The sequence below is a fragment of the Misgurnus anguillicaudatus genome, chromosome 10 (assembly GCF_027580225.2).
Source record: "Misgurnus anguillicaudatus chromosome 10, ASM2758022v2, whole genome shotgun sequence".
Lineage (NCBI taxonomy): Eukaryota > Metazoa > Chordata > Actinopteri > Cypriniformes > Cobitidae > Misgurnus > Misgurnus anguillicaudatus.
In genome coordinates this window covers 40,667,439-40,680,518 of record NC_073346.2, presented here as the reverse complement: position 1 = coordinate 40,680,518, position 13,080 = coordinate 40,667,439, and the positions used below count along the sequence as shown (strand labels likewise).

At 37.8% G+C, this 13,080-nt stretch overlaps 2 protein-coding genes across 3 annotated transcripts in view; one reads left to right on the top strand and one right to left on the bottom strand.

Moving 5' to 3' along the window:
- Window positions 1-1,051: 1,051 nt before the first annotated feature.
- Window positions 1,052-6,883, bottom strand: cep72 (centrosomal protein 72). 2 transcript variants are annotated; one of them, XM_055211559.2, is made up of 14 exons: window positions 6,747-6,883; window positions 6,487-6,614; window positions 5,796-5,988; window positions 5,542-5,656; window positions 5,257-5,411; window positions 5,077-5,144; window positions 4,926-4,953; window positions 4,689-4,835; window positions 4,480-4,604; window positions 4,284-4,377; window positions 4,031-4,209; window positions 1,467-1,596; window positions 1,282-1,387; window positions 1,052-1,182 (listed from the first exon to the last, which is right to left on the bottom strand). In XM_055211559.2, exons 1-14 carry the CDS (start codon window positions 6,847-6,849, stop codon window positions 1,122-1,124), a joined length of 1,632 nt encoding a protein of 543 aa, XP_055067534.2. In that variant the 5' UTR covers window positions 6,850-6,883; the 3' UTR covers window positions 1,052-1,121. The 2 variants fall into 2 exon arrangements, with proteins under 2 accessions (XP_055067534.2, XP_055067535.2); XM_055211560.2 differs by having other exon boundaries at window positions 1,282-1,381.
- Window positions 6,884-7,261: 378 nt separating this feature from the next.
- Window positions 7,262-13,080, top strand: part of spire1b (spire-type actin nucleation factor 1b) — a 31,054-nt gene continuing 25,235 nt past the window's right edge. Inside the window, exons 1-3 of the mRNA XM_055211557.2 lie at window positions 7,262-7,365; window positions 8,330-8,766; window positions 9,831-9,862. Of these exons, the coding sequence (XP_055067532.2) occupies window positions 8,454-8,766; window positions 9,831-9,862 (345 nt within the window). The 5' untranslated portion in view covers window positions 7,262-7,365; window positions 8,330-8,453. The remainder of the gene's footprint in view (window positions 7,366-8,329; window positions 8,767-9,830; window positions 9,863-13,080) is intronic.

Genomic DNA, 13,080 nt, shown 5'->3' with positions numbered 1-13,080 from the left:
CTTTCCATGCATGTGACTTGAACGTCACCGGGGCTAGTTGTCACACAGTGAAGTAGATCTGATAATAAACCCACATCCTGCTACCCTGCTTAAATATTATACCTGAATAAAATATTTAATATAATATCTACAATTTCAGTGCAACATGTGTTGTGTTAGCATATTTGTGACCATGGACCACAAAACCAGTTATAAATTTCACAGTATTGATTTGTATTTTATGCCAAAAATCATTATATTAATTAAAGATCATCCTCCATTAAGATATGCTCAATAGACTTGAAAACTATGCATCAGTGGTCAGGTATTTAACCAACCGCTATCACTTTATGTAAATGAGGAAAAGTCATGTCACTCTCAGGTTAAATATGGTGTACCGCAGGGATCAGTTCTAGGCCCTGTCCTTTTTTCGTTATATATGTTACCTCTAGGAGACATTATCAGGAAACAAAACATCACTTTTCACTGCTATGTTATCCAGATGACACCCAGCTTTTTCTATACGTTACTTTATTACTACACTGGCTAGTGCAGTTAAATCTTAACCGCTGTACTTCTTTTGTTGTCCACCAATTTTTCTGCGTTTTTTCTGCTTTTATTCATGTAAAACTGCTTTGAAACAATTAAACAATTGTGAAAAGCGCTATATAAATAAAATTTAATTGAAACTTAAAATATTTTGTACATTTCCTACCATAAATATATTAAAACTTTATATTTGTGAGTGAATGTAGTTGCTAAGGACTTCATTTGGATGTTAATTTGATTTTTTTGCACCTTCAAGTTGCAGATTTTCAAATAGTCGTATCTGGGCCAAATATTCTCCTATATCCTAACAAACAATACATCAATGAAAAGCTTATTTGTTCAGCTTTCATATGATGTAAACATCTCAATTTAAAAAAACTGACCCTTATGTCTGGTTTTGTGGTCCAGGGTCACATATAACAAATTCACCTCAGATGCATCTGTACATTTCATCTCTACAAGTTCCAGTTGAATATGTGAAAATAAAAATGAGTATACAGAACACAAACAAGCCCGGGACAAATGCTATACAAATGTTTACTGTCTAATATAATACAGACAGCTGTTTAATAAATAAATCAAGATCATCAACTTCAGCTCATTAGAGCCTCTTCCAGCTCTTGAAGTAAACATTCATTTCTGGCTATCAGAGACCTGCAGAAACATCAATACAAAAGTCAGGATTTTTACAGCATACACACACGACATCTACAGCAAAACTTCATGAATGTGTGTTGAGATCTGGACACCTACTTGTAGTGTTCTTGTGGCTTATGTGCTGACCGGATGTCTCTGTGTTGCTCCTGAACTCTTTGTTTCGGTCTGTTTAGCTCCTCAGGGTCCGACGGTTCACCTGAAGCTCCAGCACAAACATAATCAAACCAGTCCTGTCACATAAACTCTCAGATAAAACACTGCGTTTGAAGAACTTAAATAACCTCTGTCCTCTACTCGTATCTGTTTCCTCTTCATCCGAGAGGAGAGAAGCTTCTCTTCGGCTGTGATGAGCTGTTTCTGTAAAGACACGTTCTCCTCCAGTATGTTCTTTAGATGTCTATTAAGACCCTCCTGTAATAAACAACACACTTTTATAATGTGATGCGTTGATATTAAATATTCACTGTGAAATAATGTTGGGTGGGGCTTAATTTGATTCAAAAAGGAAAATGACCCTGGTGCCTTTTATTTAATCTGCTGCTATGATGATGGCAAATGTGACTTGAATGTCGTAGGGGCTAGTTGTCACAGAGTGACTTTGATTTTAAAACAATTGTGTACCTGGTATTTTTTGAGTACGTTTGGCAGAACGTTTCTTGGGGACAATAGCTGCGTTTCCATTGCAGATTTGTGCAAAAAAAAATGTGCATTATTTTCTAAATGTCGACAAAAGACTATTGCAGAATGACGGCGTTTCCATTAATCGATGATATGCAAATGAAACGTAGCTTTTCCTCTTAAAATAAGTCATTCCAGACATCACATCGACTGATGTTGGTAGGTTTACTAATATCACATCCACCGCACTATTCATTATTTTTAACAGAAGGAGACGTAAGCATATTATCTAAACTTTAAAGGAACAGTTTGTAGGATTGTGGCCAAAACTAGTACTGCAATCACACAACTGGTGGCCAATACACAAAATGACAACATAAACATCAGTTAAAGCAACACTATGTAGTTTCCATGTAAAAATGACTTACAGCTCCCCCATGTGGTTGAAAAGCGCAACAGTGCCTGGTATCAGACACTCTTCTGCAGGCAGGGGGAGGGGAGGGGTGGGGCTGTGTGTTCTACCCTCCACGGCCACTTTCAGAGTGTGCTTGTAGCAGCTAGGAGGCTGCTCAGGTTGCAGCAACAGTACAATTTGTCCAGTTAAAAGTTGTTCTTTTACTGAAATAATTTTAGAGACATTATTTAAAGGTAAAAAAACTACATAGTGTTGCTTTAAGGGCTGCAACTCCACTTTTTAAATGACAATATCCTGGCCGGACCACTGTTGTCAGTGATAATAAGTATTTGAAATGAAAATGATTTCTTAATGTCATCTAGTGACATATCAGGGCCATTTAATGATTAATTGATATAAATTTCTTACATACTGTTCCTTTAATGCCAAGTCCTTATACTTAGGAGCGGCAACGTATAGATGTTTCTTTGAGGTAATAGTAATTATTTTATATCAAAAGAGATGTAGGAGTGTTATCCAAACATTATTGGCAAGGAAGGCCTCTTATACTTGGGAGCAGACACATATTGAGGTGTTTCTGTGAGGTTTTAGTTCATTTCGCATCATCTTCAAATCATAATTATGTGACTTACTTGCATCAAGTGACCTTGAAATGCGAAAAAACTGTTTCCATTGCAGTTTTGCGAAATACACAATTTCCGAATTGCCTGAAAAACCACCTCATGCGAGTGTAAAAACTTTTTTTGCGATTGTTTTTTTTTGTTGAGTGTTTTTGCGTAATTAACGTGTTTCCATTGGCCATATTTTTAATTCGCAATGTCAATTTGCGCAATTGCATCAGGTGACCTTGAAATGCGAATAAACTGTTTCCATTGCAGTTTTGCGAAATACACAATTTCCGAATTTCCTGAAAAACCACCTCATGCGAGCGTAAAAACTTTTTTGCGATTGTTTTTTTTTTGTTGAGTGTTTTTGCGTAATTAACGTGTTTCCATTGGCCATATTTTCAATTCGCAATGTCAATTTGCGCAATTTAAAGGGTAATGGAAACACAGCTAATGTTGATTTTGATGTTGTAAACCAACCATGATCATAAACTAACCGTGGGTTCCCACCAGCCGCGTTTGAGGCCTCAAAATGAACATTTTGAGTTTACCTGTGCTGGAAATTCTAGACATCGAGACATTCACACGGAAAATCGCGTCATGGGAGGGGCTTCTGCGACTCCGCTCGCTTTCTGTAATCACGTCACTACTAGAACAAGCTCCTGATTGATTAACGGGGTTCATTTTTCCGCCAAAGTTCAAATGTTTCAACTCGCGCATTTGCCGCGGTAACGCTCAATTCGCGCGATTGAGGTGGAATCGCATCAACCACGCCACACTAAACGCCTCATTCACATCGCAAGACCTCCAGACGAGCATCAACGCGTCTTCACATTGACTTTACATTGAAATCACTCGCACACTACCACCTCTACCGTGGCTGGTCTGAACGCAGCATAACACTCACATAACGGTACATCCACACGGAGGAAAAGCGTTAACGCTTGACGGAAGGCTTGTCTGAAGCGTGGCCAACAGCCAATCACAATGGCCACAACACATGCTCCGGTCTTCCATAAACGTAATTGGCTGCCTCTGCCTAGGTTATTTGCATAAGGCGATCTGATTGGCTGACGCACGCGTTGCCCCTTGAATTCAGTTCGGCAACGCATGACGTCACCCATTAAAAGTGAATGGGAAGCGTTAACGCTTACGCCCCATGTGAATGCACCGTAAGACTCTTGAATGATTAAAATAATAATCTTACAATAGATTCTTGTGCCTGCTGAAGCTGAAGTTTCAACACTTTGATCTCAGAGTGATGTTGTTCCTCCTGTAGTTCATTCTCTGTGTTTAAGGTCTTGACTGTTTCTTTAAGAGTCTGGATCTCCTGCTCTCCATCCACAACCTCTTTATCCATCATGGTGAGGATCTGAACCATCTTTACTGGACATCACAGACAGGATAACTGAGTATAGTGTAGTGTAGTATAGTATACTGGTTTTAACGTGCACACTTACTGAGTAGCGTGCTGTCCTGTTGACTGTCCTTCGGTCCAGACCAGTGCTCCTCTATCATGGTGAGGAGAAGCTCCATGGGTTTCCTGTACGCTCCCTGACACACACATCAATAACATTCATACGAATATTAGACAATAAGTCAGTATAACATGATACATTTAGGGATGATAGATAAACAGGGAAGAACATTACAGACCCTACGAGGTTTCCTCTCTGATGCAGATGTTCCTCTGCTCCTGTATGTTAATCTGGGAGGGTGTAACACTGGATTTGGACTGATTTGAAGTTGGTTTTGCATTTCAAGAGCTCTGTGTTCATCCTCTGCAACTCAATGTGAAAAATATGAATGCCTTATATATTTATTGAACAGTGCAAACAGTGAGTGAGATTGTATGAGGAAAATACCCTGTAATGGAGAGCGTTTGTCAGTAGGGTGTGGAGTAAAGATGCTCTCCCCTTGAACTGTCCCGTGATACGTTGGATGATGGCTTTCTACAACAGGACTCACAAAAGTCACTCTGTGGACACCATGTCGAGCGTGAACACGAGCACCTAAATGTGTCATTCAGAATATATTGATTATTATTCTACAGAGAAAACAACATGGTGGATAAATACAGTGAGATAATAAGAAATATTTACCATTCTTATCATTTGTGCTCTTAGACTCCTACATGACAGACCAGTGAAAGAAACATAACATTATTAACATTTATATACAAATATTTTTGCATGATTATAATAAAATAAATAATATCAGTAAATGCTAATAATATAATATATGCAAATGCACCTGGTTTTGTATCGAGGGGCCTTTATAACCTGACACATTGATTAAATTGATCACATCAGAAGAATCCTCTGAAGACAAAAAAAAAAGATTTAACATTGAGAAGTATTAGTTTTTTGTATATACTGTTACTTACTAACATTCTTGTGTTCATTTAGTAAAGAAACAGCAATGTGTGTTTACCCGGTAAGACCTGAGACCAATATTGATGTTGTGGGTTTTTGGAGAGAGTTTGATATTTTCTGGAGACTTCATTAAGAGCGGCTTCTTCATTTCCCTCCAGAAATAAAAGAGTCTTTATCATCTGTTCCACTGCTTTTATTCTCATATCACTGCTTCTGTAAAATAATGACCAATGACATCACTGTATTTACACCTTATGACATGGTGCATGCTGGAGTTTGGCTCGAAATGCATTCTCATCAACTTTCCTAACACTTTTTTTGTTATTTAAAGGTTGTTTGTTACCTGCAGCTTGTGTCTTGCGTTACAACATTTTTCTTGTGATTCTGGTCCAGATTAGTCTCAGATGAGAAATGCAAGAGAGCCGCCTTCCTTTCTCGATCTCGCACTGGACAATCATCTGAAATACACGTAAAAACGTTTCCATTTACAGAGTCAAACGCCAAAGTGGGCTTTTATAGCAACATGCTTCAAATCACCGACTCTTAACTGGTTTTGCTTCATCAATTAGACAAAAAAACGAGAGATAGATGATGTACCTAGTTTGCGAAGTTTGACCATAGCATGCACAAAGTATAATCTATAGTGAGGGTGTCTCCTGACCACAGGATTCAATCTCAGATCCAGGTCCTTTAAATTCTGCAGCTTGTGAAGGGTAAAGATGTCCTGTAAAGAGTCCAGTTTGTTGTAATACAGATTCAGTGTCTCAAGCATCTCCAGATGCTCAATCCCCTACACATACAGTAAAGAAGTAAACAAATAAGAGAGATATTCAAAAAATGTACTTTATGTTGTATGAAACACCACAGAATTAGTTGCAATACTATTCTCACAAACATTATAAACCACTTTCTGCCATTTAACCACACATACAGTACAAGAGTTATTCCTATTGATGTAAATTTATACATAACGTTACATATGATATATCTGCAGCATTTAATGTAAAAGCAAATCACTTTTTTGATTAAAAAAACTAAGTAAGACTGTACTTCACTGGTTGTGAGGATTCTTTTGTGTAGGAAGTTAAAAATAATTAATTATTGTAAGTCATGTTGTTAAAGTTTGACTCAAGTTGGCCATATTTGCATGTACACTAACTACAGAACTGTTGGACATTTTATAATGTTTAAGACTAAGAAAATGATTTGCTGCCTCTATTTTACAGTGTTGTCTATGAAACGAGCACATTTTTAACTGACGTCCAAATTGATCATAGGTGACATAAACCTTAACCGTGATGAGGGCATTATGGGACAGATCCAGTGTTTTCAGACGCACAAAGTTCTTCAGAGATGATCCCACGTGACAGATCTTTCCTTCGTATGATCCCGGAAGAGCCAAAGACCGAACTTCAGCTGCATTACATCATTTATTCATCAAACATTGATTCAGTAACAGAAAATACGATCAAAAACAAAAAAGTGATTATATAACAGAAACCACTCGTTGTCTTTGCATAAATGTCATGTGTGCATTATATATTTTACCTAAACAAATGTGTTGAAGGTTTAGTTTGTCTCTGATCCACTGCTCTGTTGTGATTAAACCGTCTGCCGCCATTGTTTTAAATCGTAAATCCACTGCGCGCATGCGCCGTAACAAAATATAAAGCTGTGGGTTATTAATATTAAATACGTGGCGTGACGTTAATTCACATGATTTGCTAAACAACCAACGTCTATTTATTATTTTGAATTACATATTTATTCATTTAAATATGTCTTTACGTGAAAAAATTAACTTGGAATTCATATGGACTCATTACTGTACATATTTCTCCGGTGTGAGTCTGTTTTTGTTTCTATAATAATACCAATCTTTTTTCCTTTTCCACAACTTTTTAATGCTTTGTCAACACCAACACGAATGTTTGATTGTTGAAGTTTCCATAAAGATAACATAAAAATATCCAGTATGTTTCATGTTACTTCAGAATGTCTCCACTAGAGGGCGTCGCACGTACGGGAATGTGACAGTTAGTAGATGCACAGGTGACTTAAAGGCCTGGAGGCGGGAACATATGATGATTCTTACCACAGAAGACACAAACACGAACGCTCTGCACACGCTGCAATGAGTTTATAATGGACAACTTGTTATATCAAGGTAATATCATGTGTAAATAGGTTGTTCACATATTGACGTTCCTGAATTTGCTTACTATGAATATGTAAATATGTAAAGGGCAGGTGTGTACTTTGCAAAAATAACATCCACTAAATTTAAAAACTCAATGAATTTACACATGATGTGACTGTCATAGCTGCAGATAGTGGGATTTGATCCTGACTTGTAAGCAGAATTAGGTGACAACATGTGGTTAGTCTTATTATAAAGTCTAACTTACAATGTTGTGTACATTATAGTTTTACTGAGCCCTGTGGGAACATTAAAAAGTGAAGATAGTGAAAATTAATAGGACACAAGCTTTTAATCTTATGACCAAAGCTCATTCATTCATAATGCATGAAAGATAGTGAAGCGAGAGGAGGAGTAGATAAAGAACACTATGTTCAGTATCAAATATACATTTTCCATTCATTTAAATCTATAATTCTATGGTTTGGTGTCATACAGATTTTTTCCAGCAATGTCATAGTGCCTTTAAATTATGATAATTATTATTAGAAAAGCAGCGTGGCGGTTGATGTGAAGAGGGAGTCTAAAAGTGGGCGGGGAATAGTGTTAAGATGGACACTGACCAATCAGAATGAACTTTCGAGCTGCTTGCGCCGCCATTTTGGGGAGGGCAAGACTGCCACAGACAAGAAACCGAGAAGTAGACAGAACCAAGATACCAAATCAATGCTTGACAAACGCTTTTCACAACTCCTTATAAACAATGAATTATTTTCATATAACCTCCGAGATTATAAGTAGCTGGAGACGAAACATTTTTGTACTTAACAAAGATCGCGTGTTTGATATAAAAAACGCTCCCTGTTCAGTTCCATGGTAGGAACGGCTTGCCCTCTCCAATATGGCGGCGCCGTTAACCGAGCCCCGCCTACTTTGAGGAGCTTGTTTCATATCAGCGTCGTTCTGCTTTTCTATTTCTACTGTGTCATAGAAGCAGAAATAACACTGAACGCGAGGGCGTCCAACTCGCTCTTCACGAGCGCAGGAGGAACCTGTGCATTGAGCTCCACAACACTCCCTTCAGAGAGCTTCCTCCTGCGGGAGATGATGAGAGTATGGCCCGCAGGAAAGATGATGATGCTGCTGCTGCTGCTGCAGGCGGACGGGACCTGATTGATGATGCTGATGATGCGCATCCCATCATGGACAGTGAAGATGAAACATATCTGTCTCTGGAAGAGATTTTAAATCTATACAATCAGCCCATCAATGAGGAGCAGGCCTGGGCTGTTTGCTATCAGTGTTGTCGCTCTTTATCACAGGGGAAGGACGATACCGAAGCATCCGCTGGTGCTAGTGCCGGAGATGTGAAATGTGGAGATGTGAGGATTTATAAAGACGGAGCCGTGCGTTTACATTACACATCAGGTGACCAATCAGCACATTTCTTCCAATATATACTGTATAGGCGTTATATAGATTGCGCTATATAGATTGACTTGTGATTTGCAACATCTTATATGTTCAGATTTTCACATTTCTGTGCATCACTAAAATGCAAAATTGCCTCCATCATGCGGGTTAAATGCATGCAGTAGCTATTGCACGTGCAATGTTTTGGCTTCATTTGTATAGAAATATGTTTACTCTCTTATTATGCATTGCAAATTAAGTGCAATTTTAAACACAGTATTGCATACACTTTCATGCTGTTGTGCTTAATTGTTATTTTTATGCATAGCACAGAAATCCAGGAATTGTACAGAATGTGTTGAATGATAGATTATGTAACAGAAGGGAAAAATATTGTAACACAGGCCTTTATCGAAAGAGTAGGATGAATGGACTAGATGCACAGTGTGACTCTAAAATAAACATTAGACAAAAGAAATAAAGCACTGGAGATATATAGGAACTGTCATTTATATAGATCAGGGCCTTGATGTCAGTGAATTTCATATTCATAAATGTTATAATATTCTTGTACAGTGAAGAGTTTGTGGTGTGTTGTATCAGGTTGTCTTTGTTGACATAATCCACAAACATAACCCAGCAGTCCTTTATATTTAGTGTCAGGGTTTACATTTGGGGTGTGTCTGAAACTGAAACACATTTGTTTTCTCATGAAGAATTTGCTCCAGAACTTATTATTGAAGACAGACTGTTATGCATTGGTGCAATTTTAAAGATGGATTTCTTATGTATTAGAGCTTTGGGACATCGACTATGATTCTAACTGTGTATGATTGTTGATGTTTTACTTTTAAAATTATGTCTTATGTGAAAAAAAGATATTTGAAGTCTGGAAGATTATGCTTGGTTTCTAAAATAATGCAATAGCCTGAAATTGTCTAAATAGGGTGTCTGTCTGTAAAGCATTGTGGTGGTGTTGTTTTTTTATGATGGTTATCATCCACATTGAGTTTAAGAGAAAGTCAGTGATGTTTACTGTGTGATCTTTTACTGATCTGTCATGTTTTTTCCTCTTTTAGGTACACAGAATCCCACCCATTCGTCCACACAGGTGAGTGATATTTTTTACCAAATTTCTCTTGACAGCAGAAGTCTCTTGCGCATGTGTTTTAGGGGCCGTTTACCCTACAACAGTTTTGGTGACTGAGTTTAAACAATGACAGGATGACAGAATCCTAAAAATGGATTTAAAAATGGATTTCACCAAAGTTTTTGAAAACAACAGCGTTATCGTTGCAGAGTAAACAACAAAAATGCAAATCTGTGAAAACGGTGACGTCATATCCATGAGTATTACATGTTCAGTCTACAGGCATGCGTGAGTACTTAACAACAAAAGCAGCCTAATGACATTGTGCATTTTTGTAAAAATGCAAAAGAAAACTTTTTAGTTTTTTTAATACATCGTTGTAGGGCAATGTTATCAAGACAAAGTTTAAGATCAAGTCAAAAGATGATATTCACCTCTCCGTAAATCACACAATTTTGTCATTCATGTTTACAGCATAAATGATGGAGGATATTTGACTTTGTGTAAATTATTGTAGATGTTGTAGATGTTAATAAAGGTGGTGTGTGTACAGGTGAAGCTCAGCTGTGTGATATAGGAACTTTCAGCAAGAGTTTATATGTATTCTGTGGTCTCTATTGCAGCTGTTCAGATCAGCTGTTTTGTCACTCGACAGGTTAATTTATTTAGGGGTGGTTTCCTGGACAGGGATTCGCTTAAGCCAGGACTAGGCCTTAGTTTAATTAGGAAATATAACTAGTTTTAACAAACATTCCCGTGTCTTGTCAGTTTTTACCTACTCCCTTGCTTGTTGTTACTTTCATCTGTTCCCCTGTGAGTACCTTGTAAGAGTATTTAATCAAGTCAAAATCTAGTTTCCTGTTGTGTGTTATTTGTAGTCAAGTCTAATTGTTATTAAGTCCCGTGTTTAGCCTGTCTCCAGTTTATTGTTTTGTTGTTTGCCTTATCGTGGGTTTTTGATTTCTTGTTTTTTTCTATACTAAAAGTGTTCATTGTTTATCCACGTCTGTGCTTGGGTTCGTTTCCTGAAATCCCTGACAGCCTTACTGTTTTGTCTCAAAGTGCACATAGTAAAGTTTTTAAGATGTGTATATTTATACATGTCAGTGCGAGTTGTTTTCAGTTTGCACAGCTCTTTCATTTATTTTAGTCTAGTCTAATCCCTGTCCAGGAAACCGCCCCATAATGTCAACAGCTGGTGACTTTAAAAGCCAATTAGAGACCTGCAGTCGTATCTTCCTGAAAGATTTGCACTTCAATAATCTTTGATCTTTTAGCTATATGATGAAAAAAATCAAAGCAGACTAACAACTGTATATGTATGACATAAAGATAATGCACTCTTCAATTATAAATAATTACAAAAATTATAAAAAAAATTAAACCAGATGCTTCATATAGTTATTTGTTGGTTATTGGTGAAAGGTGCTATTTAAATGAAACTTAAGTGACAGTGTGCATGTTACTGTTGTTAACAAATGATTGTTTACCTCCGTGTAGTTTGTAGACTTTATACAGTGTGCATGACTGGCTGCATGCCTGATTTAGTGCTGTCTTATTAGTAACTGTGTTTGACATAAGAACTTGTAGAGCTTGCACAGCATCTTGCTGCTGTGTGTGTGTGTGTGTGTGTGTGTGTGTGTGTGTGTGTGTGTGTGTGTGTGTGTGTGTGTGTGTGTGTGTGTGTGTGTGTGTGTGTGTGTGTGTGTGTGTGTGTGTGTGTGTGTGTGTGTGTGTGTAAGACTCTATAGTCAGAGAGACTTAAGCAGTTTTCACAGATGAATTCTGACGCACAGCATGAAACTAGAAACTAATCAGAATGTCTTAAATCTCATGCAAGGCTTATAGAAAGTTTCAGCAGTAACAGCATAAACAAACTGCTTTTGTGTAACAAACGTAACTTCCGGTAAACTCCGGAAAGAATCAATAACAACAGAATCCTTTTACTTAAGCAATATCGCTCGAGTAGGAGCTATGTCGCACGACTCCGAGAGCGATATTGCTTTTATACAACAGTTCGACGGCACACGTTTGAAAAACGAAAACTAGAAAACAACAACGGAGTTATTTTAAAAGCCTCTTTGTTTGAGAACTACTTCTTCCGCCATGGATTTGAGGGCTGCCAGAATGACAGGAAACACTTTCGGCTGTAAAAAAAAGTGTAGTATTAAGATTAGTTCAGTCGAGAATGTATATGTATTGTATTTAAATCTGCAGTCGATTAGTAAAGATAGCGCCTGTTTGAACGTTTGCTTAGTGAGATTCGGTACGAGTGAGAACCAAAGCATGAGCGGACGTCAGTGTTCACTCGCCCCGCTGACCACCGCCCACTCTGGGCTACATCTCTGACAGGGATTCCCTGGCTCTCATGTTGGCCTGATGATCAAAAATTGGATCAAATCAGCAGTATTTGGTGTCATGATGAAACTATTACTTGTTTTCTTATTCATATTTAGTGTCTTTTGTGTTGTTATTGTTTTGGCGCAAGGTAAAGTTAATAAAACTATACTTCTATAATGTTACTATTGGTTTACCATTTCATCTTAACGCGTTACGAGCACTCGATTATTATTAGACTTTGTTCTTGTCAGTACTATATAAAACTTATTTTTTATAAGTGTCAGAGAGATGTTTTTGCATGCTGCTTATATATCAGTGGCGATATCTCATAACATGTTTTAATAGTCACGTCGCGATTAAATAAATGATCAATGTCCACATTTAAAAGCTGCGGTGCTTACCTGCAGTTCCACGGTGTTTTCGCGTTCTGATAAGAGATAATGCTCCGGAAAAAACATGAGTGTTTACATTCTTCTTTCCAAGTGTTAATCGTCCACACGATGTGACAAGACATTACTCCCATTAACTTTAACATACCATCCAAGAGCGCTGATCTTTGACGGAATAATAACGTCCGATTGGGGATTCACAGACTGATTTACGAGCTAGTGAACTAATGAGACACACCGAGAGTGATTCAAAACAGCGCGGTTGTGTGTGCCCAAGTACACCTGGCTGCAGCCTGCAGTTTCTCCATTCAGAGATGAGCCTGTTTAGAGGACGTCCATTCACTAGGTGGCGGAATGATACGAAAGGTGAAGCGGTTACTGTGCCGTTATCAGTAGAATATTGCACGCCTCTTAGCCAATCAGATTCGAGAACCAGAAAGAACTGTTGTATAAAGTAGTTTATTTTTGATAACAAGCAAACAAATATCATCATCATCAGAAAGCTAAATA